General features: G+C 48.2%; 1 protein-coding gene across 5 annotated transcripts in view; it reads left to right on the top strand.

The window, feature by feature from the left end:
* Positions 1-26,148, top strand: part of MAP3K15 (mitogen-activated protein kinase kinase kinase 15) — a 148,331-nt gene that overhangs the window by 120,115 nt on the left and 2,068 nt on the right. For all 5 annotated transcript variants that reach the window (XM_059911660.1, XM_059911656.1, XM_059911657.1 and 2 more), the window contains 11 exons: positions 680-807; positions 3,090-3,220; positions 3,437-3,542; positions 15,470-15,627; positions 19,263-19,446; positions 20,079-20,241; positions 20,656-20,830; positions 21,598-21,783; positions 22,416-22,521; positions 23,466-23,691; positions 25,386-25,498. In XM_059911660.1, coding sequence (XP_059767643.1) covers positions 680-807; positions 3,090-3,220; positions 3,437-3,542; positions 15,470-15,627; positions 19,263-19,446; positions 20,079-20,241; positions 20,656-20,830; positions 21,598-21,783; positions 22,416-22,521; positions 23,466-23,691; positions 25,386-25,498 — 1,676 coding nt within the window. The remainder of the gene's footprint in view (positions 1-679; positions 808-3,089; positions 3,221-3,436; positions 3,543-15,469; positions 15,628-19,262; positions 19,447-20,078; positions 20,242-20,655; positions 20,831-21,597; positions 21,784-22,415; positions 22,522-23,465; positions 23,692-25,385; positions 25,499-26,148) is intronic.

Raw genomic sequence — 26,148 nt, 5'->3', positions numbered from 1 at the left:
TCGACTGTAGGATGTAGGGCAGTGGGGGGGCTCTTGAGATGAGGCAAACATTTTTTAAGATGTAGTCTGACCTGAGTTTGAAGGTCCTTGTGTGCCATGTTAAACAATGTGGTCTTTATGTGGACTTTAGGATGGGAAGTGATGTGATGGGGTGTGTGTTTTAGGAAGGGGAAATATGGTGGCCAGGGGAGAATAGACTGAAGAGACCGGAGGCTGAGGCTGGGAGGTCCATTAGGTGGCTGTTGCTGTAGTCTGGAATGAGTCTGCGGAATGAGACTAGAAGGCAGCTGAGGACAGAACCTTCTGGAACAGCTCCCTTCATGGGGGAGCAGAGGAAGAGAGGCTGTTGAGAGAGACAAAGGATGGTTGGAGAGTTCAAGCCCTATCAATAGCCATAGTAACAGCAGCAGCCGTTCACTGGGTACTTGCCACACACCAGGCACTCCACTGGGTGCCTGAGAAACTTGACACACTTTGGCCCCCGGCAGCCCTGCGTGCTTTGTATTACTATCCCCTGTTCTACAGATGGGAAGCTGAATAGTCTCATGGGAGCCAAGGGAGAGAACATTCCCACAAAGAAGGGATGGCCAGCAGTAGGGCAGGTACTGGTGAGGTGCGATATATGGACTCCAAGCTCCAGGGATTTGGCAGGTGACACTGGCTTTGTTTTTCTTATCAGGTACTCTCAGCCTCTGCATGAGGAGATCGCCCTGCACAAGAACCTCAAGCACCGCAATATTGTTCAGTACCTGGGCTCTGTTTCCGAGGACGGCTACATTAAGATATTTATGGAGCAGGTGCCTGGGGGTGAGTAGTCACTGGTCTTCTGGTCTCATACCCTGAAAATCACTGATGAAAATATAATATGAACATCGTTATTCATCCTGCTGTTAAAAAATGACAGACATTTTAAGTGTGGGAGACCATTTGTTTCCCAGAGGAGTTGGATACAGATTTTCCAGTGTCACATAAACAGTCTATTCCTGGTCTGGTAATTCAATCATCAAGTATTCACTGAGGATCTACTGAGTGCCAGCTGCTGGGCCGAGCACTAGAGACATAGAGATGAATAAAGCATAGTCTCTGGCCTTGAGGCCTTCACAGTCTAGGAGTTGAAATATGCTTTGGAGAAGAGGAAACAGAGGTTTTTTTAAATGACATTGCAAAATAACATGTTGACAGTGAAATCGAACACCAGCGCTTTATCCACAAGATCCCCAAAGGCAGGCAGTAGAGTACGAGGGTAGGAGTTCCTCAGATCTGGAGCCAGCCATCTAGTTTGGTTTTTTGTTTGTTTGTTTTTAATATTTATTTATTTATTTGGTTGCGCTGGGTCTAAGTTGCGGCAGGCAGGCTCCTTAGTTGTGGCATGCGAACTCTTAGTTGAGGCATGCATGTGGGATCTAGTTCCCCGACCAGGGATCAAACCCGGGCCCCCTGTGTTGGGAGCGCAGAGTCTTAACCACTGTGCCACCAGGGAAGACCCCAGCCATCTAGTTTGAGTTGGTCCCTCCATCTGCAAGCTGTGTGACCTCAGTTTTCTGACTGAATAAATGAATTTTAAAATTGGATTATTAATAAGTACTATCATAGTTGGAATAGTAATTATTGGAGTCATAATGACACTATCTTAGTGGCTTGTTGGATGGGGTGAGTGAGATAATGTTTGTAAAGCTCTCAAAACGGTGCCAGGCAGAAAGCAAGAAATCAGTAAGTGCTCATTTTAAGAAAATAATGATAAAATTAATAGTAATCTGAATGCAAATATAAAAACTTTAGTTAGAAATCTGTATTCATTCATTCTTTCAACTCATAGTTACTAAGAGCCTGCCATTACATTAAAAACCTAACTGTAGGGCTTCCCTGGTGGCACAGTGGTTGAGAATCTGCCTGCCAATGCAGGGGACACGGGTTCGAGCCCTGGTCTGGGAAGATCCCACATGCTGTGGAGCAACTAAGCCCGTGAGCCACAATTACTGAGCCTGCGCGTCTGGAGCCTGTGCTCCGCAACAAGAGAGGCCGCGATAGCGAGAGGCCCGCGCACCGCGATGAAGAGTGGCCCCCACTTGCCGCAACTAGAGAAAGCCCTCGCACAGAAACAAAGACCCAAGACAGCCATAAATAAATAAATAAAATTAAAAAAAAAAAAACCTAACTATATATCTTAAGAGCCAGGCAATGGGCTAGATTTTGAGGGTTACATTTATGATAACGTACAGTTTCTTCTTCCCTCAGATTGCTCATAGTCTAGCAGAAAATACTGATTGGTGTTCCAGCCGTGAGGTCTGAGGATGACCGCAGAGTTGGAGATAGATGTGCACCTCCCCTTTTACAGATGGAGAAACTGAGGCATAGCAAGGTCCCATAGCACTGTGTAAGGGCGACAGCTGATGCTGAGCGCCTGGACAATAATCTCTGAAACACATGGTTAGAAGGCAGTGAAGGGAGGTTTTCTTCTGGCCCCAAAGTTCAATGTTTAATAGTATAATTGGGGTCGGGGCGGGGTGGGTGTTAAGGCAGTCCTGCCCCTGGGACCTGGCATTGGGAGCTTCTCACAGAGAGGACAGAGAGCCCCAACCTCCTCCGATTCGGGCCCCTGTCTCCCTTAAGGGCCCCTCACTCTGCCCCTGTCCACCTCTGATTTCAGGGTGAGGTATAAAACGTGGCTTTGACCCAAGCCCAATGGCTGGACGCTCGTGCAGGATGTGCAGTGTCTGGCCAGCCCTTCAGAGTTCAGAGAGCACTGTTGCGCTCTCCTCCTGATTCTGTGCAGCTGAACAGAGCTAAGCCCGAAGGTGGCCTGGCTGTGTTTCGGGGGTCACAAGGGATTCCTTTCCACCCTGCACCTCTGGTCGGGCTGATATGCTGGTTCACGTCCCGTCCCTTCTCTGGCCGCGCTCCTTGTGCATCTGGGAAACAGGCAACAGAGAGGGAGGAAAGATGTTGCACTTAGCCCAGATACGGTGATGTGGGCGCGAGTGCTTACATTAGGTTAGAAACATCACTTCACTGTGTTTCCCTGAACCCTTATAATCGACTCTTCATCGCCCTGATGAGTTTTTTTTTTTTTTTACTGTGTCCGTTTCCAGGAAGCCTTTCGGCTCTTTTGCGATCAAAATGGGGGCCGATGAAGGAGCCCACCATCAAGTTCTACACCAAGCAAATCCTGGAAGGCCTCAAGTATCTCCACGAAAACCAGATTGTGCACAGAGACATAAAGGTACTTGCTTGTCTGAGCCAATCAGATTTCACTTTGCATCTCAGATCACATGAGCTGCTGGAGTGTCTGCAGGTGGACCAGCTCACGGAGGGGAGAGGACTGAGCAGAGTCTAGTCTTCCTAGAGACACATGACCATTTCTTAAGGTCCAAGTCTGTTTTACATTAGTTTGTTTAAATCTGTCTTTTAAGCATTTGATGTTCTTCCTTTTCTGAAGGGTGATAACGTTCTGGTGAATACCTATAGCGGAGTGGTGAAAATCTCCGATTTCGGCACCTCTAAACGTCTTGCAGGAGTGAATCCATGTACAGAGACTTTTGCTGGTAAGCAGAACAGAGCTTGGCGTGGGGTCGCCATCCTGGAGTTAGGCTTGCTGCAACTGCAGTCCTTTGGAAGTTACTCACCAAGCACCTGTGTGCACTGTGGACAACTGGTAGTTGAAGTGGACGGTGTATCGTCCCCAACTTCAAAGTGTTTGAACTCTGTCATAATGATGCACTTAGCTCTTTGTGGCAACAAGATTGCCTTACTTTCTTCCTTGTCTTCCAAGGTTGAGTAGGTGTTGTGCTCTGCTTGAGGTTTTCCGAGGGTTTCTAACCAGTCAGCAAAATGGCAGCATCTCTTCTAAGTTAGTAGCACATTATTCAGAATCGTGGGTAATTCTGAATAACAGTATCCCTCAGACAACGTAGTAGAACATTTTATCGGTGTTTTATAAAAATAGCCTGTACTTTAGGGAATTCTGGTACCTCGTGCTTTAATATGATTCTGTTTCCAAGAGAGGCTGATTCTTTTAGGGTATTCTAAGATGGGTTTGGTATTCTAAGTGGGTTTGAGCAATTGAATTTTCTTTTCCATGTGTCAGTGATGGAATCATTTATGTGTTGAGAGGGACTGGATTCAAAGGGTAGAATAAAATTGCCAGCTAGCTTTCCATTTACACGACCAGTGAGTAGAATGATGCTCAAAAGCTACCTATGGCTTTTTGTAATTCCCATTTAAAAGCAAAACAGAAACTGTGATCCTTGGAGAGAAGTACTGATTTTTTTTTTTTAATTTTTTTTTTTTTTTTTTTTTTTATGGCTGTGTTGGGTCTTCGTTTCTGTGCGAGGGCTTTCTCTAGTTGTGGCGAGCGGGGGCCACTCTTCATCGCGGTGCGCGGGCCTCTCACTATCGCGGCCTCTCTTGTTGTGGAGCACAGGCTCCAGACGCGCAGGCTCAGTAGTTGTGGCTCACGGGCCTAGTTGCTCCGCGGCATGTGGGATCTTCCCAGACCAGGGCTCGAACCCGTGTCCCCTGCATTGGCAGGCAGATTCTCAACCACTGTGCCACCAGGGAAGCCCAGAAGTACTGATTTTGATTTAAGTAAAGGTTTGTGCTCCCCCTAGGGTGTAATGAAAGCATCACAAAGATCTCGCTTGATGGAATTATGAAACAGCGCTTATAATATTATAGCTCCGATATAAGTTATAAAAGACAGATGATTGTTTTCTATCCCTATAACACCAAACTGTAGAGTGGACAGACTTGCCCTTAGTTTTGGTGAATAATTATCTCAGCTTTGAAAGACTTTTCTTCAACAAGAGAATTGTTGTTATGTCAGCCACTGGACGCCCACAATAGAGACTCGTTCTCTATCTAAAGAGAACTTTTATGCATCAGAAATGACTTCTCAGTTGTAACACCAGAGGAGATACCTGCACCTCAAAATGGGGAACTATTACACCAAGGACCCCACTGGAATCTCCCAAAGAGTGTATTGAATTTTCATTCATTGTTTCTGATATAAATATATATATCTCAACATGTATGTATCAGTGAGTATGTATGTATGTATGTATGACTGGCATATTTTTTTACTAGCCTAATTAAAAATGACTTCTGTCCTTCTCTTTGGAAGCCACCAATTAGCTTAGCAATATGTAGCAAGAGGGGCTCTGATATGGCAAGGAGTTATTTCAAGACATAAAACCCCCAACAATTTATCTCATAATTACCATCCCCAAGGAGAAAAAAAAATCATAAAGAAAACGCATGTATAATTCATCATTGCGTATCACATTTTCCCAAGTAATTGGCTTGAGGAGGCATGAATTTTGCATTGCAAAATAATGCAGGGGTGTTTGGGGGATAATAAAGAAGGGGTGTCATTTGGGGTAGGAAATTCCCCTGCATATAATTACTCTTTGCAAAACAGAGCGGTTCTGTAAAGAAATCTCAGCTGCTGGTGCCACAGTCCGATTGGGTGCGGGTGGGCACAGTGGGGCGTTTCCACGCAAATGCCCGGAGGCTTTTGGAGCCTGGAAGGAGAGAGAAAGGCTTCAGACAACTTCCTGGCCCGAAGTCCTCCCCTCCTGTGTTCCTCTGAAGGCTTTTCACCATAGGTGTAAACCAGCTAGAACAGGAGGAAGGGCCATTATGGCCAGGGTCAGCCCCCTTTGCTTTTGGTTTTGCAACAGCTTTATTGAGGTTTAACTCACATATCGTAACATGCACCCATTTAAAGTGCACATTTCAGTGATTTATGGTAAATTTTCCAAGTTGTGCAGCTATCGCCGCAATCCAATTTTTGAACATTTCTGTCACCCCCAAAAGGTGCCACCTTGCAGTCAACCCCCATGCCCTCCCCAGCCCCAGTCAACCACCGACCTGCTCTCTGTATAGATATTCCTGCTCTGGAGATTTCTTATAAGTGGCATGATACAATATGTGGTCCCTTGTATCCAGCTTCCTACACTTCACATAATCTTTTCAAGGTTCACCTATGCTATATGTAGTGTGTATCGGTACTTCATTCCTTTTCTGGCTGAATAGTATTCCATTGTATGGATAGACCACATTTTGTTTATCCATCTACCAGTTAATGGTCATTTGGATTGTTTCCCCTTTTTGGCTGTAGTGAATGATACTGCCGTGAACATCCACATACCAGCCTCTGTGTGGAGAGATGTTTCCATCCCTCTCCGGTGGATACCCAGGAATGGAACTCGGGACAGGAGCTCAACCACTTGCTAGCTGTGTGACCTTGGGCACGTTACTTAAGCTCTCTGTATCTCCGTTTCTTCATAAGTATATAAAACAGAGATGCTCATAATACCTACTTCAGAGGGTTTTTATGTGGATTAAGTGAGTTAATATTGATGAAGTGCTTTAACCAGTACCTGGCTCATAGCAAGTGCAACTGAAGTCTGCATTAGTGAACTAAATACTAATTTGCACTTAGAAGTCCCTGGTCATTAGAGCTCGCAGGAGCCTTTGAGAGAATCAAGTTTATGTGCATAGCTAACATGCTGAGCCTGTCGGACTCAAAAGGTGTAGTTTTTATTTTTATTTTTGTCTCCCACGACTGCCCAGGGCAATGGTCCTTTCCCGTGACTCTTCCAGCCACACTTAGATAACAAAGAGAATTTTTTTTTTAATTTTATCAATCCCTATTTCTTTTTTTAAATTTTTATTGGATTATAGTTGCTTTACAATGTTGCATTCGTTTCTACTGTACAGCAAAGTGAATCAGCTATATATATACATATATCCCCTCTTTTTTGGATTTCCTTCTCATTTAGGTCACCACAGAGCACTGAATAGAGTTCCCTGTGCTATAAAGTAGATTCTCATTAGTTATCTATTGTATACATAGTATCAATAGTGTATATATGTCAATCCCAATCTCCCAATTCATCCCACCCCGCCCCTTTCCCCCTTGGTATCATTACGTTTGTTCTCTATGTCTGTGTCTCTATTTCTGCTTTGTAAATAAGATCGTCTATACCAATTTTTTCAGATTCCTCATATATGCTTTAATATACGATATTTGTTTTTCTCTTCCTGACTTACTTCACTCTGTACGACAGTCTCTAGCTCCATCCATGTCTCTGCAAATGGCACAGTTTTCTTCCTTCTTATGGCTGGGTAATATTCCATTGTATATATGTACCAAATCTTCTTTATCCATTCCTCTGTTGATGGACATTTAGGTTGCTTCCATGTCCTGGCTATTGTAAATAGTGCTGCAATGAACATTGGGGTGCATGTATCTTTTTGAATTACGATTTTCTCTGGGTATATGCCTAGTAGTGGAATTGGTGGGTCATATGGTAGTTCTATTTTTAGTTTTTTAAGGAATCTCCATACTGTTCTCCATAGTGGCTGTATCAATTTACATTCCTACCAACAGTGAAAAGGGTTCCCTTTTCTCCACACCCTCTCCAGCATTTATTGTTTGTAGACTTTTTGTTGATGGCCATTCTGACTGGTGTGAGGTGATACCTCATTGTAGTTTTGACTTCCATTTCTCTAAAGATTAGTGATGTTGAGCATCTTTTCATGTGTTTGTTGGCAATCTGTATGTCGTCTTTGGAGAAAGAAAGAGAAAGTCTTAATGGCACTTTGAGAAGCAAACGAAGTCTGAATCCAGTCATTGAAAGGGTTCTGGCTGATATACAGGCGTGCCTTGTTTAATTGCGCTTTGCTTTGTTGTGCTTCGCAGATACTGCATTTTTTTTTTTTTTATACAAATTGGTTTGTGGCAATCCTGTGTTGTTAGACGATGGTGAGCATCTTTTTAGCAATAAAGTATTATTTATTTATTTAGTTAGTTGCACCGGGTCTTAGTTGCGGCAGGCGGGCTCCCTCATTGCAGTTCACGGGCTCCTTAGTTGTGGCTCATCAGCTCAGTTGTGGCTTGCCAGCTCCTTAGTTGTGGCGCGCAGACTCCTTAGTTGTGGCATGCGAATTCTTAGTTGCAGCATGCACATGGGATCTAGTTCCCTGACTAGGGATCGAACCCAGGCCCCCTGCATTGGGAACGCAGAGTCTTATCCACTGCACCACCAGGGAAGTCCCTAGAAATAAAGTATTATTTAATTTAGGTCTGTACATTGTTTTTTTAGGTATAATGCTACTGCACACTTAATAGACTACAGTATAGCGTGAAGATAACTCTTACATGCGCTAGGAAACCAGAAAACTCGTGACTCATTTTATTGCCATATTCACTTTATTGTGGTGGTCTAGAACCGAACCTGCAGTATCTCCGGGCTCTGCCTGTACTCATCCACATGCTCGTCCTCATTTAAAGGGCAGACTCCTCTCCCCGTCCCCGCTGGTCGGGGTGTCGGTCTTTGCTCCCTCCCTCACCTCTTTACCTACTCACCAGCTGTGGGCAGGAGAGGAAAGGGGCAGAAAGTTGTCACTTGACTAGCACTGTTCTAAGCTGGCTTCCTGTGCTCTGGGTCTGGCTGATGGTTGCTATTAACTCTTTGCTGCCGGATCCCTCTAAATATAATTCCCGTGTCCTGGACAGGGGCCTCTCCTTTGGCTGACTACCCCTTGCCTCCTCACCCTGATCTTTTACCCTGCACATTATAACTACCCCTCCATCTTTTTCTACTGAGGGAACCAGGCCTGGAAGGCTGTCTTTGGGCCGGATTCCCTTTAAAAAAGACCCTATGGCGTAGTGGTTAAGAATCCGCCTGCCAATGCAGGGGACACAGGTTGCAGCCCTGGTCTGGGAAGATCCCACATGCCACAGAGCAACTAAGCCCATGCGCCACAACTACTGAGCCTGTGCTCTAGAGCCCGCGAGCCACAACTACTGAGCCCATGTGCCACAACTACTGAAGCCCGCACACCTGGAGCCCGTGCTCCACAACAAGAGAGGCCACCGCAATGAGAAGCCCGCGCACCGCAACGAAGAGTAGCCCCCACTCACCGCAACTAGAGAAAGCCCGCACGCAGCAACAAAGACCCAATGCAGCCAAAAATAAATAAATAAATAGATGGATAGACAGACAGACAGGCCGACCCTAAAGCAGGGAACTCTCTGGTGGTCCAGTGGTTAGGACTCTGCACTTTCACTGCCAAGGGCCCGGGTTTGATCCCTGATTGGAGAACTAAGATCCCGCAAGCCGCATGGCCAAAAAAAACCAAAAAAACAAAAAAGAGCCTAAAGCAATATTTCTACAACGGGTTTTGCATCTGGTGTCCCTTTTCTACCCGCTGTCAAAGAGGGTGTGGTGATATTCCCAGACCATATGGTCCCCACTCTGCTGCTGTCAGCTGCTTTTGCTCCCATGGGAACCAGTCCTCTGTGCAGCTTCTTAGCAGGGGACGCATACATATGCGGCTCTGAGTGGGCCCAGTGAGGAGCCCTCACAGGCTCTGGGTTGGGAGGAAGTGGTGGCCCCTCCCTTCAGACCCATCCCTTGGGCAGGGCAACTGGGGTGACCCCAGGGGCATGGAAAGCTGTACCTTATTTCTCTTTTCGCTACTTTATTAATATTAAATTTTGAAACTTTGGGCTCTAATACTGTCTCAAGGGGACTGTAGAAGGTGCAAACGTGTGGCCTCCTTTCAAGTGCACTTATCCTGGGCGGCTGTTGAGTTGCTTGAGTCGACATGGGCCCGCACCCTTCTGGGGGCAACTCATCCCCAACACCTGTAATGAGAGAGGGTAGACCTCCCAGCGCAGGCTCTGCTCTCTCACCCCTTTTAACCCTTGATCTGGGTGGGAGGCCCCTGGGCTGGGGGCCCACGGCTTGTGTAACCAGTTTTCTGAGACCCCCGTAGAAACATGCGTCTGTGGTCCCTCTCTCACCCCTTGTCTTGGTATCCAGATCGTATCTTGGCCCCTCAGTCAAAACTCCTAAATTATCGTCCCGTGTCATGTCTTTTCTTTGCTGATAATTTGAAAATCCTTCTTGGGCACTTGTCCAGGAGCCCCCAATGGATTTCATGTCCCAAGGGGACTGGGTTGACACCTGTGGGTCTCCTGATCACGTTGTCCTGAACTCTGCACCACTGCACCCGTGTAGATACCTGAGGGACCATAGGAAACCCCTAAGAGAGCCAGATTTAAGGCGAGCAACGTTTCCAGGATTTCTCCATTCATTTGCTCCCCCACCCCCATGGCATCTTCACTTGGTTTTCTCCACAGAAGCCAGTCTTTGGTACAGCTGATGTACACCCACAATGTGCACGCTGCCCCGGGATGGTCCCTTGACTCTTGGAAATAGTTGTGTGGATCTATCTCTCTTTGTTGGCTGCTTGCTGTGACTGGATGGTTTCCCTATGAATACAGTAGTAAATAGAATGGAGCACCCAGTTTTCTATTATCGCCCTGGGCCTAATATGGAAAGAAAGTTATATGGAAAGAAGTCACATTATGGCTTTGGAAATTCTTGCATCAGCTGCTCTTAATCAGGCAGCTTTTTCTTCAGTTGTGCTTCTCCTGGATCCATTACTTAGATCAGGGATGTCATGGTGTGTAGCTCCAAATTTGAAGACAGGAGACCTGGGCTTTAGCTTGAACAAATTCCCTAGCTTCTCTGAGCCTCGGTTTCCCCATATGTAAAATGGGAACAACAGTACATCATACCTCTTCTGCCCGTCCTTATGGAGTTGTGAGAGTCAGATGGACAGTTCTACATGCAGATGCTTTGTAAGCCATTGAGTGCTAATTGAAAGTCACATGTTGTGGCCAGAAGCCTCCAAGATGGCCCCCAGTGATCCTCACCTCCTGGTATTCACAGCCTTGTTTGTATTCCCTTCCCCTTGAACACTGCCCAGACTTAGTGACTTGCTTGTAGTGAATAGATTAGGACAGAGTGGTGGTGTGTGACCTGGAGGCTAGGTCAGAAAAGGCAGTGTGGCATCCCTCTTGCTTTCTCTTGGATTACACACTCTGGGGGAAGCCATATTTTAAGCAGCCCTATGGAGGATCCCATGTGGTGAGAAAACAAAGGCTCTTCCCAACCCCCATGTGAGCTTGGAAGTGAATCCTCCAGCCCCAGTCTAGCCTTCAGATGACTGCAGCCCCAGCCAACACCTTGGCTGCAGTCTAATGAAAGACCCTGGGCCAGATCTACCCAGCCCAGCTTTTCCTACATTCCAATCGTTAGAAACTGTGTGAGATCATAACTGTTGTTTTAAACTGCTAACGTTTGGGATAATTTATTAATTTTTTTTCCTAGCATGCAATAAATTATTTTTTTTTATTGGAGTATAGTTTATTTACAGTGTTGTGTTAGTTCCAGCTGTACAGCAAAGTGAATCAGTTATACATATATCCACTCTTTTTTTAGATTCTTTTCCCATATAGGTCATTACAGAGTACTGAGTAGAGTTCCCTGTGCTGTACAATAGGTCCTTATTAGTTATCTGTTTTATATATAGTAGCGTGTATATGTCAATCCCAGTCTCCCAATTTATTCCTCTCCCCCTTACCCCCTGGTAACCATAAGTTTGTTTTCTACATCTGTGACTCTATTTCTGTTTTGTTTCATTTGTACCCTTATTTTAGATTCCACATATAAGCAATATCATATGATATTTGTCTTTCTCTGTCTGACTTAACCTCACTCAGTATGACAATCTCTAGGTCCATCCATGTTGCTGCAAATGGCATTATTTTGTTCTTTTTTATGGCTGAGTAATATTCCATTGTATATATGTACCAAATCTTCTTTATCCATTCCTCTGTTGATGGACATTTAGGTTGCTTCCATGTCCTGGCTATTGTAAATAGTGCTGCAATGAACATTGGGGTGCATGTATCTTTTCGAATTATGGTTTTCTCTGGGTATATGCCCTGGAGTGGGATTGCTGGGTCATATGGTAGTTCTATTTTTAGTTTTTTAAGGAACCTCCATACTGTTCTCCATAATGGCTGTACCAATGTACATTCCTACCAACAGTGCAAAAGGGTTCCCTTTTCTCCACACCCTCTCCAGCATTTATTGTTTGTAGACTTCTTGGTGATGGCCATTCTGACTGGTGTGAGGTGATACCTCATTGCAGTTTTCATTTGCATTTCTCTAATAATTAGTGATGTTGAGCATCTTTTCATGTGTTTGTTGGCCATATGTATGTCTTCTTTGGAGAAATGTCTATTTAGATCTTCTGCCCATTTTTTGATTGGGTTGTTTGGTTTTTTGATATTGAGCTGCATGAGCTGTTTGTATACTTTGGAGATTAATCCCTTGTTGGTTGCTTCATTTGCAAATATTTTCTCCCATTCTGAGGGTTGTCTTTTTGTTTTGTTTATGGTTTCCTTTGCTGTGCAAAAGCTTTTAAGTTTAGTTAGACCCCATTTGTTTATTTTTGTTTTTATTTTCATTACTCTAGGATATGGGTCAAAAAAGATCTTGCTGCGATTTATGTCAAAGAGTGTTCTGCCTATGTTTTCCTCTAAGAGTTTTATTGTGTCTGACCTTACATTTAAGTCTTTAATATGTTTTGAGTTTATTTTTGTGGACGGTGTTAGGGAGTGTTCTAATTTCCTTCTTTTACATGTAGCTGTCCAGTTTTCCCAGCACCACTTATTGAAGAGACTGTCTTTTCTCCATTGTATATTCTTGCCTCCTTTGTCATAGATTAGGTGACCATAGGTGTGTGAGTTTATCTCTGGACTTTCTATCCTGTTGCACTGGTCTATATTTCTGTTTTTGTGCCAGTACCATACTGTTTTGATTACTGTAGCTTTGTAGTATAGTCTGAAGTCCAGGAGCCTGATTCCTCCAGCTCCTTTTTCCTTTGGGGTAATTTATTATGTAGCAGTAAATAACTAATGTGGATGTCATTGCTAAGTCCCTACCTTTAGAAAGAGTGATGTTCACTATGGTTCCATATAAAGAAAATCTCCAAATTTAGCATTAAGCAGACTAATCCTCCAATTGTGAAACAGTTGTACTAAGGACAGTTATTCAGTCAGGATCAATAAGCCATTGCAATTTGGTTTAGTGCTATTTTCTACTGCTGCATAACTTTCTAAGTTTATTTTCTTGCTCTTTTAAGAATTAACTTTTAGTAATTATATTAGTCAGGATCCAGGCAGGAAAATTGAAATCACCCCAGTTATTTTTACAGAGAGAATTTAGTTGAAAGAACTGTTTCCTGGGACTGACTTATCAGAAAGCAACCTACATCCCTAGGGCTTGAGGGAGCAAAGGGGAGTGTGGGATTCAAACCTTTCAGTGGGGGGGGGGGGGGGGGTGCCACTGGGCTGGAGCACGTAACTCTGAGGGGGCAAGATGAGGCCGGTTCTGGAAGTATGGGGGGACAAAAAAGCTGGTAATGAGCCAAGCGCTGCTACTGGAACCAACTGAGGGTCAAAAGTGACGCTTGCTAACTAACCTCTCCTTCCTGTCGCTTGTGCGCAGGCACGCTCTCTTCCCCCACCCCCTCCCAACCCACCAGGGAGCAGCAGGCAAAGCAGAAATGTGGTTTGCACAGTCCCAGACCCAGCGTAGCAGAGCTGAGAGATAACAGCTTAATAAACAGCACAGTGTCACGTCTTTCCTAAGTTAATGAATTATGGGTTAGTTAGAAGGCACATTCCCTGCCAAGTTCTCTCTCTCTGTTGTTCACTGTAGTAGGAGCCTGTAGGGGATGTGGTGTCACTGAAAGTTCCCTTCCTGGGGCTCTGAGATTTCCTGACACTGCAACAAGTGCTACGAGCCTCCATCTTGCCCAACCCTGCAGCCAACTGAACACTTCCCCACCAGGCTTTCAGCTTGGGAGACCAAAGCCATCATTTTTGCCCTGCTGATTTCTTGCACTCACTGATACAACCTAATGTATATTTAACTTTAAATAAGGAAGAATTAAATAAAATATAAAATTTTTTTTAATTTAAATTCATTTCTTCAGTGTCACCAGCCACATTTCAAGAGCCCAACAGTCGTACGTGGCTAGTGGCTACCATACTGAACTGCACAGAATAGAACATTTCCATTATTGCAGAACATCCTATTGGTCAGAGCTGTCCTAGAGCCTTTAAAATGCTCATAGGAAAGAAGCTGATAAGACATTGGATGTTCAAGAGGAGGGTGATGTAGTAGGTAGCATCTGCAAGCTTATTTTAACCAATGAGCCCTTTGTTTTCATTGATCAAGACTCAGGAAACCTACTTTGGTTGTGTGATCTTGAGGCAGAGACTGGAATTTCTCTGCGCATCGGTGTTCTCTATTCACACCATGGCCAATATCATTTCTGAGTTCGCTGTTTATTATAAACCTCTTTGCCAGCACATAGCATCTGCTGCTGTTGCTTCCACATTCCCCTTTCCTCTTTCTTCTTTCCTCAGGATTAGTTTCAAGGAAAACCAAAGATTTTACTCTTAGAGCCCTTGATTGACCTCCCTGCCCCATCCCTCCAACAACCCCTTCCACCCCCGATCACCACCTTCCCTGTGGCAGCCCCTGGTGGCTCGTGATCCACAGGAGAAAGTCCAAAGCCAGAGCCTTCAGAACACACAGCGCTCCTGGGTCCACTCTATACTTCACACCCACGGGCTTTGGCTCGAGCTCTTCACCTTGCCTAAAAGTTCTCCTGTTCCTTTGTCCACCTCTTCGAGCCTCATGGCAGGAGTCTACTTCACTGGCAGCCCAGCCACCACCCGTTTGGATTGGCCACCATGTTCATGGCAAGGTCATGCTTTGCCCTGCCTGCTCCTGGCCAATGACCGAGCATGGTGAGGGTACTAGAACCAGTGCGGCACTCTTCCAGTGGGCAGCTGTGGGTCAGGGCCTCCCCGGCGGCCTGCCCAAAGCTGTCTCGGAGGTGCTCTGCCATCAGAGACGCTTCCTTCCCGCTCCTTTCGCGGGTGTCAGACCCGCACTGCAGTCTGACAGCTCCCCCTGCCCAGCCTGCTCCCTCCCCCTTTATCCGTCCGTCATACCCCTTCTCCCAGTAAATCTCTTGTATGTCTAATTCTGACTTGGTATATTTCTCAGAGACCCAAATTGACACAGCTAGAGCTTCCCCTGACTCAAACCAGGCAGAATCAAGCACTTTTCCATTCATGTTCTCAGCGCCTTCTGTGTTTACCTGTTAGAGCACTTACCACACTCAGCATCACCACTGCCACCCTCCTCGTCACCACCCTCCTTGTCGCCACCCTCCTCGTCACCACGTCTCCTCCACTAGGCAGCGTCTAAAGGTCAGGCACCACATTTCTTACCTTCTGGTCCCCCTGTATCTGCCATGCACTAATATGTGTTGATTGAATTAGATTGGGCCCATTTATCCTTCGAGGGGCTGAGTGATCCTCTGTCGACGTGACTAGTGTTAAAGAAAGGCATGTTGCATGTCTCTGGTCAATGAAGAGATGCAATGACATCATTTACGCATGAGACCAGCCCCCGTATGTCATTAATACGAGAGTTAAAGTTCACACACTCGTTTACTAATGGTCCACTTAGTTTTTAAACAATATCGTGCCCACCATCTTTGTTGTATTTTTTCCCAATAGGCACTCTGCAGTACATGGCGCCCGAGATTATTGATCGAGGACCTCGTGGGTACGGTGCCCCGGCTGATATCTGGTCCCTGGGCTGCACCATCATTGAGATGGCCACCAGCAGGCCTCCGTTCCATGAGCTCGGTGAAGCGCAGGCAGCAATGTTCAAAGTAAGACATGTTGGATGATTTAGGTTGCTGGTGTTGGAGAGATATAATTCAAATCAAAAATCTCCCAATCCAGAAACCTCTCCACAAAGGTGGAAGAGAAAGCAAACAGGTTGTTTTGTTTTGTTTTATTTTTGAATAAGCATAAAATCAGAATGTGATGTGCGTCACAGGCAATCCGCTAAGAGACTGGAAAGCGGAACTCAGCCTTTCCTATAGCCAAGCAGATGCAACCCTTTATATCCATGTTCTGAAGAGAAATGCTAGCTAGTCCTCAGGTGCAAGGACTAGACAGCACCACTGGTCACAGGAGTTCACCCGAGGTTCCCCTGACAACTAGGGTGACCATTTGTGTTAGCTAATTGGCTTTACCCAAAGGAAAGATCAACTTCTCAAACCTTTAGGACAGGAGGTAGTTTTGGAGCAAAAGGCTCCACTGAAGTTAGGCTCCTGCTTTCCCACAGAAACCCGGACATCGGAGCGCCACCTTCCTCGGTGGTGGCATTTCAAAGAGATGGCTTCCAGGTCCTTGAGAAAGATATTTCGGGCAAGAGGCTTATTTGGCTTTTAAAAAGATTTACATGCATCTCGAAGAGAGACACAGAACTTAGAATGACAGGTTTTCTAAAGTGAATGCTCTGAGAAAGGTGGGGGGGGTGTCTCTTTCTTTCTTTCCAACTGAGGGAGTTAAGCTTCTCAGTTAATCTGTACGTGCTCTTACACTGGGTAAGGCTCAAGGGCCGCGTTGGGTGAGTGTCTTTGGAGGACAGGTTTCTGTCTAGATTTGGAGAGGAGGAACTTTGGGTATCAGATGCTGTCTCCTTTGTCCTTCTAAAAGCCTTCCCAGAGCTGACCGGAAGGGTGACCCGTGTGTTGAGGCCCACATGGTACTGACTGGCCCTACGGGTGGGGCTTTACGCTGGACATGCTCCCTTGGGAAGGGACATGCTTGCTTGCGAGCCCAAGGGAAGCTGATGCGAGGACAGCCAGTGTATCCAAGGTCAGGTCTGTGGCTTCTGGCTCCGTGGACGCTTGGAGAAGTTGAAGAGCAGCTGTAGCCTTCAGAGGTTGTTACCAGCACTGACCTTCCACAGAGCACTTTTGTTTGCCCCAAAGATAAGAAGGACGAGAGCAGGGTCCCAGAAGGCTAAATGGCCACTGCTTACGGATGACAAGGTCGCAGTACATGGAAGCAGCCTGATGGAACGTGATTCCAGAGGCCTTTCTTCCTGCTTCTCTGCCAAGCCTGGTGGCCTCCTAGTCCCGTCAGCCCCGCAGCCTCACCGCCTGCATCCTTGCCAGGCCCTCTGGCTCAGTCTCTTCGGCAGAAGGAACTCAAAGGCCCGAGTGCAGGGCTCTGCCCATGAGCTGGGTGCAGCCTGTTCAGCGGGTTCTGAACGCCCTGTGCTGTGATGCCTTGGTGCACTCCTCAGCCCAGCCCCTGCAGAAGGTTCTCTGAGTTTCCCACCCTCCCAGCGGCTGTCAGGTAGCCCTAAAGCCAAGATCTCAAGTTGACGAGTGTCTCCTGGCGCCTGCAATCCCAACAAGACCCTGAACACCGCGGCTGGCAGGCAGCAGTGACCTTCCAGCCTTTCCATGTCTGTCTAGGATGGACCCACCTGGGGCTGGCAAAGATCTTCCTGCAGCTTCAGTTACAGGCCTCGGAATAAATACCAGCTGGCGGGCTTCCCTGGTGGCACAGTGGTTGAGAGTCCACCTGCCAATGCAGGGGACACGGGTCCGAGCCCTGGTCCGGGAAGATCCCACATGCCGTGGAGCAACCAAGCCCGTGCGCCACAACTACTGAGCATGCGCTCTAGAGCCCGCGAGCCACAACTACTGAAGCCCGCGCGCCTAGAGCCCGTGCTCCGCAACAAGAGAAACCACCGCAGTGAGAAGGCCGCGCACCGCAACGAAGAGTAGCCCCCGCTCGCCGCAACTAGAGAAAGCCCGCGTGCAGCAATGAAGACCCAACGCAGCCAAAAATAAATTTATTAAAAATAAATAAATAACATAGTGCCCATGTTTGCTCTTTTCTTCTCGAGAGCCCGGGGAGAAGCTACTCCCTTCCTCTCTGAGTTCTTGTCCTGAGTTTTTGTCTCTGGACCCCCCTAGTGCTCTTATGTCCCCACCCCTCAGGCGAGGGGTGCCAGCTGGGACGTGCCCTGCATTTCAGATCTTGTGGGTTGAATTCTATCCAGTGTTTAGTGTTCTCAAAATCCAAAACTCGTTTTTTGAAAATGTTGTGTTATTGTGGTAAGAACACAACATGAGATCTACCCTCGTAACAGTATTGTTGACTCAAGGTCCAGCACTGTACAGCAGATCGCTAGAAATTATTCATCTGTTTAAGTGCCATGTGTGCCCAGTGGATAGTAATACCCCATTTCCCCCTCCCCTCAATGCCAAACTCTCCATCCTGCCCATGAGGAGCTGCGTGTCAGAAGCGGTTGGTGCGCCCCTGGTCCAGGGACTTCAGGCTGTGAAGTCGGAGGCTTGCAGTTTGCTCTCGGCAGCGCCCCGGTCTCACTGAGGGGGCAGGGGAGGCCACGCCAGCCCCATGGTTGCCGAGGAGCTGGGAATGGGGTGGATCTGGAGGACAGAATGGCTTCCACTCCTGGCTCATTGGGTGGGCTTGGAAACGATGAGGAGAAGACTGTGAACTTTAAAGATGACAACGCCTCAGATGAATGGAGAGCCATCCCCGATGGGAACAGTTATGCAGGATGGATGAGCGGAGCTCGTGGAAGCATTCCCATGTCACAGTGAGACGTGACAACTCAGCCCCAACTCCTGCTCCCCTACAGGGCGCAGGGACAGAGAGCCTGTAGCAGGACGATGATGAGCTGGCCAGCAGTGGAGCTGAAGCAGAAATTGCAGCAGGAGCCTGAACAGGAAAGGGCAGCGCCGCCTCCCTCAGCCAGTTGCAGCCGTGGGGATGAGGGCGTGGGCCCTGAGTTACCAGCCTCCAGCTTTGCTCTGCCTGTGGTTTACAGCTGGAGGTTGGAGATTTGGGCTGTGAACGCGCAGAGACTGAGACGTGTGCGGGTGTCTTTCGGTGGCCCTGTGTATCGAGGAACAGACCACAGGTGCCTCTGAGCACCCTCAGAGCCTCCTGCTGCAGCCTGTCATCCAAGACTCATCTCAGTTACCTTCTGCTGCGTAACAAACGACCCCAGAACTTGAGAGGCTTAAAATAATCACCTTTGACTTCTCACAATTCTGTGGGCTGATGCTTGGCTCTTCCGCTGCTCTTGCCTGGGCTCACTGGTGTGGTGGCTTGGCTGGGGCGCGATGCTCTCGGAGGGCCTCTCACACGTGGCCCTTCATCCTGGGCGTCCTCCCTGCGTAGTGATCTCAGAGCTCCAAGAGGACTAGAGCAGAAGCCCTGAGGCCTCTTAAGGCCTAGACTCTGAACCCCCCACCAGTATCACTTCCCCCACAATCTACTGGGCAAAGCAAAGTCCCCAGAGGCCAGCCGGGGCCAGGACGTGGATACCAGTCATTGAGGCCATTGTTGGAATCCATCATCAGCCCCTCCTAGGATGGCAGGTACAGGAGCTTTGTGTGGAAGGTATGTACACCTGGATTTGCCCGAGACCACACTGTTCCATCGGTCACCTCTCCCTTCAATGTAGGTGGGGATGTTTAAGATTCACCCTGAGATTCCGGAAACCCTTTCAGCTGAAGCCAGAGCCTTCGTTTTATCCTGTTTTGAGCCTGACCCCCACAAACGTGTCACCGCTGCTGGGCTGCTCCAAGAGGGTTTCTTAAGGCAGGTGAACAAGGGCAAGAAGAACCGAATTGCTTTCAAGTCGGCAGGTGAGGCCTACCGGAATGGCTGGGGTGCCAGCTCTCCCGAGCGCTGAGCTTCCCACATGGTGCCCGTCTTTGTGAAGAGCGGTGGGGCTGGTGCATTAGGTGTGGGGCACGGAGACACAGGGAGCCCCATAGGTGACAGCGACGTACCCTCACATTCCCAATGCCCCGTTAAAGCCTTCCTTTGGGATTGCGCCAGGGAGGGAGGCGGGCGGTACCCTGGCTGGGGTTTTGCAGAGCCTGGCCTGTCACCCTGTGCTGCTCCCGACCTTGATTAAAGGGTGTCTGTCCTGCAGGCCACCGAAGCAAGCAACCCCTTCTGGGGCAGTAAGTCCTACCGGGCAGTGATATGAGTGGTCCCGGTGTGGATGGGGTCGGGAGCTGGGACATGGTGGCTCAGCATCTTGCACCCAGAGAGCGACTCGCTGTCTCAGCGTGTCCGAAGGGCTGGTTAGAAATGCAGAGTCTCGGGCCCATCCCGGACCCACTGAAGCAGAACCTCCACCTCCCCAGGATCCCTGGGTGATCGCTTGCACCCCCAGTTAGAGCAGCGCAGGCTTAGGCCCCTGGGTGGGTCACGTGGCCCAAGGGGCTGCCTGGGGCTCACCCTCCCCATCCCCGGCTGCCCCGCACAGAGGGTCCCCGGGGCGCCACGCTGACCCTGCCCCTGGCGGGGGAGCTGATGGGGGGCGGCAGCAACAGCGAGCATGGCTCGGTCTCCCCGGACTCCGATGCCCAGCCCTACGTGTTCTTCGAGAAGTCCCCGCCGCCCACGCACCGGCTCAGCCACCTGCTCAGGTACGGCCACCCACCCCTCAGGGGACAGAGTCCCTCCCAGGTGTAATCCAGATGGCCGTGAAGGGCTTTCGCTTCCTTTCTGCACGATCAGTAGGGCAGCCGGGGCGGCCACTGACGGTGAGAGTGAGGAGGGCAGTGAGGTCACTCTCTGTCCCTTCCCCTCTCCTTCTCCTCTTCCTCCCCTCCCCCTCGTCGCTTCCCCTTCCCTCCTGCTTCCTCCTCCTCCCGCCCCTGTCACCCCTTATTGTCTCCCTCTTACCCCCCTCCTTCGCCCTTCCTCCCTTCCCCGTCTTTCCCCTCGCCCCCAACACTGGTGCATCTTCTTGAGGGAGGGGCTGCGGAGGAGCCACCTCTTAGCCCCTCCCCCACGGTGTCCCTGGGAGGCGGGGGATTGTCGCCTGCGTTTGTCCGCAGTGTTCCTGATGAGAGCTCGGCCTCAGAGGACCAGAGCACAGCCTCATCCCTGGAGGACAGGGACCCGGGCCTCTTCCTGCTGCGCAAGGACAGAGAGCGCCGTGCCATCCTCTACAGGATCCTCTGGGAGCAGCGGAACCAGGTGGCTTCCAACCTGCAGGAGTGCGTGGCCCAGGTACAGGCCGAGTGCGGGAGCTGCAGTCCCACCCCCTCCGCCCAAGGCCAGGTCCCAGAAGAGGTCCAAATGGGCCTGGTGTTCCTGCTACCCTAGAGCATTTGCACAGTTACAGTAACCATCCTAAGTATTTCCCAACGTCCTTCCCTTTTCCAACAAAACAAAAGAAAATACAAAAAAAAAATAGACTCCACTGAAGCCTGAATTTGCATTTGCGTTAACACTGCGGTGAAACCAGGCACTGATGGGGCAGTGCTGCCTCCTGGTGGAAAGCAAGCCAAATGGCAGCACAAAGCCCAGTTAACCCCCAGCTGCACCAGTTGCCCGCAGAAGCTGGGAGAACAGCCGCTTTAGGAAGAAAGGTTACGGATGGAAATATTTGAGTTTTAACTCATTTTGGATGGGAAAAGGTCCTTCTAGCAAGAGGCCACTGCCCACTATAACTGTGCCTTCTGACAAGGCCTGTTGGGGGTGGAGGGTGGTTTACAAGGGGTTAAGCAGGATGGCAGACCATTCCTTGAGGGGCTTAGTTCTGTTGTTTGCTGGCCAGAGAGGAGAGGGGGGCCACATAACCCTCTAACAGGAAGGATATGGAGGAAATTCCAGGACCAGAGGCCATGTCTCACCTGGGAAGTCCCCAGTTCCATCAGCAAAGGGATAATGGACAGTCTGGTTAATCTCGTTGCCCACAGTACTTCTTGGATTTTCCCTCCCTCTCTCTGAATTACTCAGTGACTGATTTTTTTGGGTGGGGGGTTGGTGATCAGAGTTCAGAAGAGTTGCATCTCTCAGTCGGCCACATCAAGCGAATAATTGCGATCCTGAGAGACTTCATCCACTGCCCGGAGCACAGGGTGATGGCATCCACGATATCAAAGCTAAAGGTGGACCTGGACTTTGACAGCTCGTCCATCAATCAGATTCATCTGGTACTCTTTGGATTTCAGGATGCTGTAAGTGCTCCATTTGGCCCTAGAGAACATGCCAGAAGGTAGGAAGCCCACTGAAGTGGCTCACAGCCAAGACCATGGAGTTCGATTGCCATCATCTCCCGTAGTCTCCATCTCTTCTCACCTGTTTACGCCTGAATCCCAAGTGTCAGCAGTTTTCTAAACACTGAATATGTGTGTACAAGTGACTGGTCTGATTGCATTTGGCCACGGAGAGCAGGAGTGTAGGATTTGGGAACGAGTGGCATCTGCCAGCTGGGTAGGTGTGGGGTTTAAGCTTATGTGTCTGCCCGACAGGTGTGAGTTGCTCCAGGCCCAAGATCATGTCTGGTTTAGCTTTGTGTCTCAAGTCCCCAACACAGAGCTTGAGGTTTCATAGATGCTTCATAAATGTTCGTTGAATAAACAATGAAGAGGCCCATGTGGTAGCTCCGATCTCTGTACCTGTCCCCTAGACCCCCGTGTGACTTGGGGTCAGCTTAAAGGAAGACTTAGTCCAGAAGAAACATAAGTCAGGTAGAAACTCAGGGCAGCATGGTTAACCCTTTATCTCAGAGTAGAAGCAAATTCGAATTAGTAAGAACTATTTCTTAAAAGTACAATGGACCAGAAATCTGGATTTTTGTGATTTGTAGGTAAATAAAATTTTGAGGAACCACTTAATTAGGCCCCACTGGATGTTTGCAATGGACAACATCATCCGTCGAGCGGTGCAGGCTGCAGTCACCATCCTCATCCCAGGTAAGGGCCCTCTTTTCGGTCAAGGTCAACTTCAGGTGGCTATGGAAAAGGTCAGACAGGTCCTCTGTACTCACCAATTGTTGCTCTCCCTTTCCCATCTTGGCTATATACGTCCCTGCAATTAAGTAAATGATGTCACAGACCCCTTTAGGGCCAAGATTCTGTGATTCTAAGAACATCTCCTGGTGATGTGTTTTTACATGCCCCCAGGCGTAACTGAGGAGCACGCACCGCAGGTAGACTAAACTCAGGATCTCAAAGGAGCACTGAGCCTGACGGCCTGGATCCTACAGTGCATCATCTTGTGTGCTCAGCAACGCCTCCTAGTTGGTTGACGATTTAACGGCTCAGTCTCCTCTCTCAGAATCATCATGTGGTAGCTGCAGAAATCTTTGGCTTTTATAGGCTCTATTTTTGAAATGTTAGAGCAGCTTAATACCCAAGTTGATTCTCCTTCTGCGGTGCCTTCTTCCTAGGAAGGGAGGTTATGCGGCGCTTTGGTTAACACTGCCACTTCATTACTTTGCTCCCTCCCTGTCATCCTCTGCCTGCTCCCCTGAATGCACTCTGCCCAGGCTCAGCTTCTGGGAGTGGCTTGTTAAACCCCAGGACTTCATTATTCCCCAGTCCAAGCAGGAAAGTGTCTGTAGTAAAAACACGGGCCTGGGTGGAAGCCTGCTTGTCCCTTTTTAAAACTGCCCTTGGCTAACTAACTTAACACCTTGTAGTCTGTTTCCTTATCTGTGAAGTGGTGGGGACCATCTTTTCACTGCAGAGCTAAGTGAAATAGTCTCCCCTCCGTTTTATAAAGTCAGCAGTCCCCTGATGGAGCGTCGCATTGGCCTGGCCGGCCTCTGAACAGCCTCGTTTGCTGGCCCGGGACGTAAGCTACACCAAGCCCTGGCCTTGCTGAACCGTGGTCCTTTTCTTCCATGATTCCACAGAGCTCCAAGCCCACTTTGAGGCCGCCTCAGAGACCGAAGGGGTGGATAAGGACACGGATGAGGCGGAAGAGCACTATCCCCCGGCAGACCCACGCGGCAGCGAGGCGCAGGCGGCGTGTGGGTGGAGCGGGCCCGTTCCAGCAGTTGCCCGGGAGGCCCAGCCCCAGCAGCTCCACCAGCAGCATCTGAGCCTCCAGCTGAGCAAGCTCAGGCAGGAGACCAACAGGTGGGCAGGGGTGGGACAATGAGCCGGACCAGCCCGGCAACTCAGTGGTCGAGTGCCTCACCCAGGTCTCAGAAAAGCATCTTTACCCCCAAGGAACTGCGCAAGGAGACAGTCTCAGCTTCAGCTGGGGGACTAGAAGGATGCCTCCCTTTTTTTTAATGCTGGGAGTCAGAGACGTAGAGTGCCTTGCCACAAGCCGTACTAAAGGCAGCAGCATCTCGGAGTTTTCTCTGTCTCTACAGAGATGGGTTCCCTGACATGGTGTGTGGGTCCAGCAACTCGGGGGGACATCTGCGGCCCGCCCCTGCCGAAGTAGCCGAGTTGGGGGTCAGTTAGCACCTGCGTCGATGGACAGGTATCCCATAACCCTGACCCCAAGGAAGTCTGCCCTCTCCTCTTTGAATCTCTCCCTTGTGTTTTATCATGATCCCTAGGCAGGCATTAGTGAACCGCCTTCCCAGACAGCGGACCCTGGCACTGCCGTGAGGTTCCCACAAGAGTTGGGCTCTTTTGTTCATTTCCAGGCACATAGTAGGTGTTCAAAAAAATATTTGTTAAATGAACAAAATGATTCCCATTTGCTCTGGGGAACCACATCGTCAGTGGGCTTAGCAAACTAGTTGGTACTGGTCCCAAATGATGCCTTGTTGCCCAGTGGTCATTGGGAATGCTAAAATTTAACGGGGACAAATGGTGTCAGGCGTACCTATTTCGGAAGAAAAGTTGTATACACCCCTAGGGATCTCTGAAGTTTAATCTTAGGCAGATCTAATCATTTCTTTTTAGAAAGGCCCAGAGTTTTAATTAACTGGTAGTGGTGGCAAAGCTTTTTTAAGTTTTGAAAAAATGACACATGTGAAAGTTGATAGTAGTACTTAGCACTTCTTTAAAATGTGTTTCTGGTAAGGTTTATAATCACCAAATTCATAAAATGTTATATATGGGTTCAAAGGTTATTCCTTTCCAGAGTCAATATTGTTATCTTCCATCTCAGTAGAATTAGTAATGAGACAGCAGCCAGCACCTGACTGCAAATGGCTGACAGACGCACAGCTCCTACAGACATGCCTGCCCTTGTAGGATAGAGATGCCTTAGCTGCTGTTGGGCACAGCAGGAAGGCACCTTTTGCCCTGAGTGATGCTGACGAGGGCAACACATCTGTCCTGAGTAGTGTCTGTGAGACCAAGCCCCGTGAAGCGTTTAGCGCGGTCTTGGGTAAGTGTTCGCAGTATGTCCCTCCCACCTTCCAAGCAGCGTCTTTCCTGCAGTTCCTCCTTCCCCCTAGCTGTTCCAACAGCAGCAGGGCTTCTCTCTCCTTGGCTTAGTCTCTGGTGAGGAGGGAAGGGCCTGACCACTAGTTTCAGCGACTTGACCTGACTTAGGGAGACAAGTTGGCTGAGTTCTACTGATCACCATCAGGTCATCTTTTGGTTCATGATACATTCTGAGACAAAATATACCCATGCCCTGAGCGTTGGTCTTTGTTTACAAGGGGAGGAAGCACAAGAAAGGTGCCCATGTACAGGCTGGAACTTGATCACACAACTTTGAAGAAACTAGACTGACCATTGGGATTGTGCCTTTTTTTTTTTTTTTTTTTTTTTAAGCCTCTGTTCAACAAATGTTTGAATTGAATTGAATGGTATTAGGCTCTCTCTGGAGGATGGCTTTTTTGTTTTTTTTTTTAAACCAGACTTTTGGAACATCTAGTTCAAAAAGAGAGAGACTACCAGAATCTTCTACGGCAAACCCTAGAACAGAAAACTCAAGAATTGTATCACCTGCAGTTACAATTCAAATCTAATGGTGAGTGATTTTCCAGTTGCTCTGACTTATGTGTGTGTGAGACCATTCAAAATCTGGCTAGTATTCTAGTCAGCCTTGAAACAGTTGAGGTTAATTCTCGATCAGACCAGTAAGTACTCCAGTAGATTCTGGAATACTGGTCAATAATAAAAAGGAACTACCAGTACATTCAAAACCAACCAGATGAATCACAAATGCATTATGCAAGTGAGAGAAGCCAGATTCAAAAAGGCTACATATTATGATTCCATACATGTAGAACATTTATACAGTATTCTATTAAAGGCAAAACTACAGGGACAGAAAATAAATCAGAACTGGGTGGGGGGTGTGTGTGGAATTGATGATAAAAGGCCACGAGAACGTTCTGGCATGATAGAAATATCTCTATCTTGATTGTGGTGGTGGCTACGTGACTCTGCTTGTCAAAGTTCTTAGCACTGCATACCTAAAAAGGGTGGTTTATGGCATAAATTATACCTCAGTCAACCAGCCTTATGCATTTGGTGCCCAAAAGGGCTACAGCTGCCTCTTGGAATGTGGAATGGATAAGCTGTGAGGCCAAATCTCAGTATTAAAACCTATTTCCTCATTTGAATTCCAGTGCAGTTAGGGATATGATTCTTTAGAAAAGGCATTTTAAAGATGGG

This window comes from Balaenoptera ricei, chromosome X (genome assembly GCF_028023285.1).
Source record: "Balaenoptera ricei isolate mBalRic1 chromosome X, mBalRic1.hap2, whole genome shotgun sequence".
In the NCBI taxonomy this organism is placed as follows: domain Eukaryota; kingdom Metazoa; phylum Chordata; class Mammalia; order Artiodactyla; family Balaenopteridae; genus Balaenoptera; species Balaenoptera ricei.
Note: the sequence above shows the minus strand (reverse complement) of the source record. Positions and strands in the feature narration are given on the sequence as shown.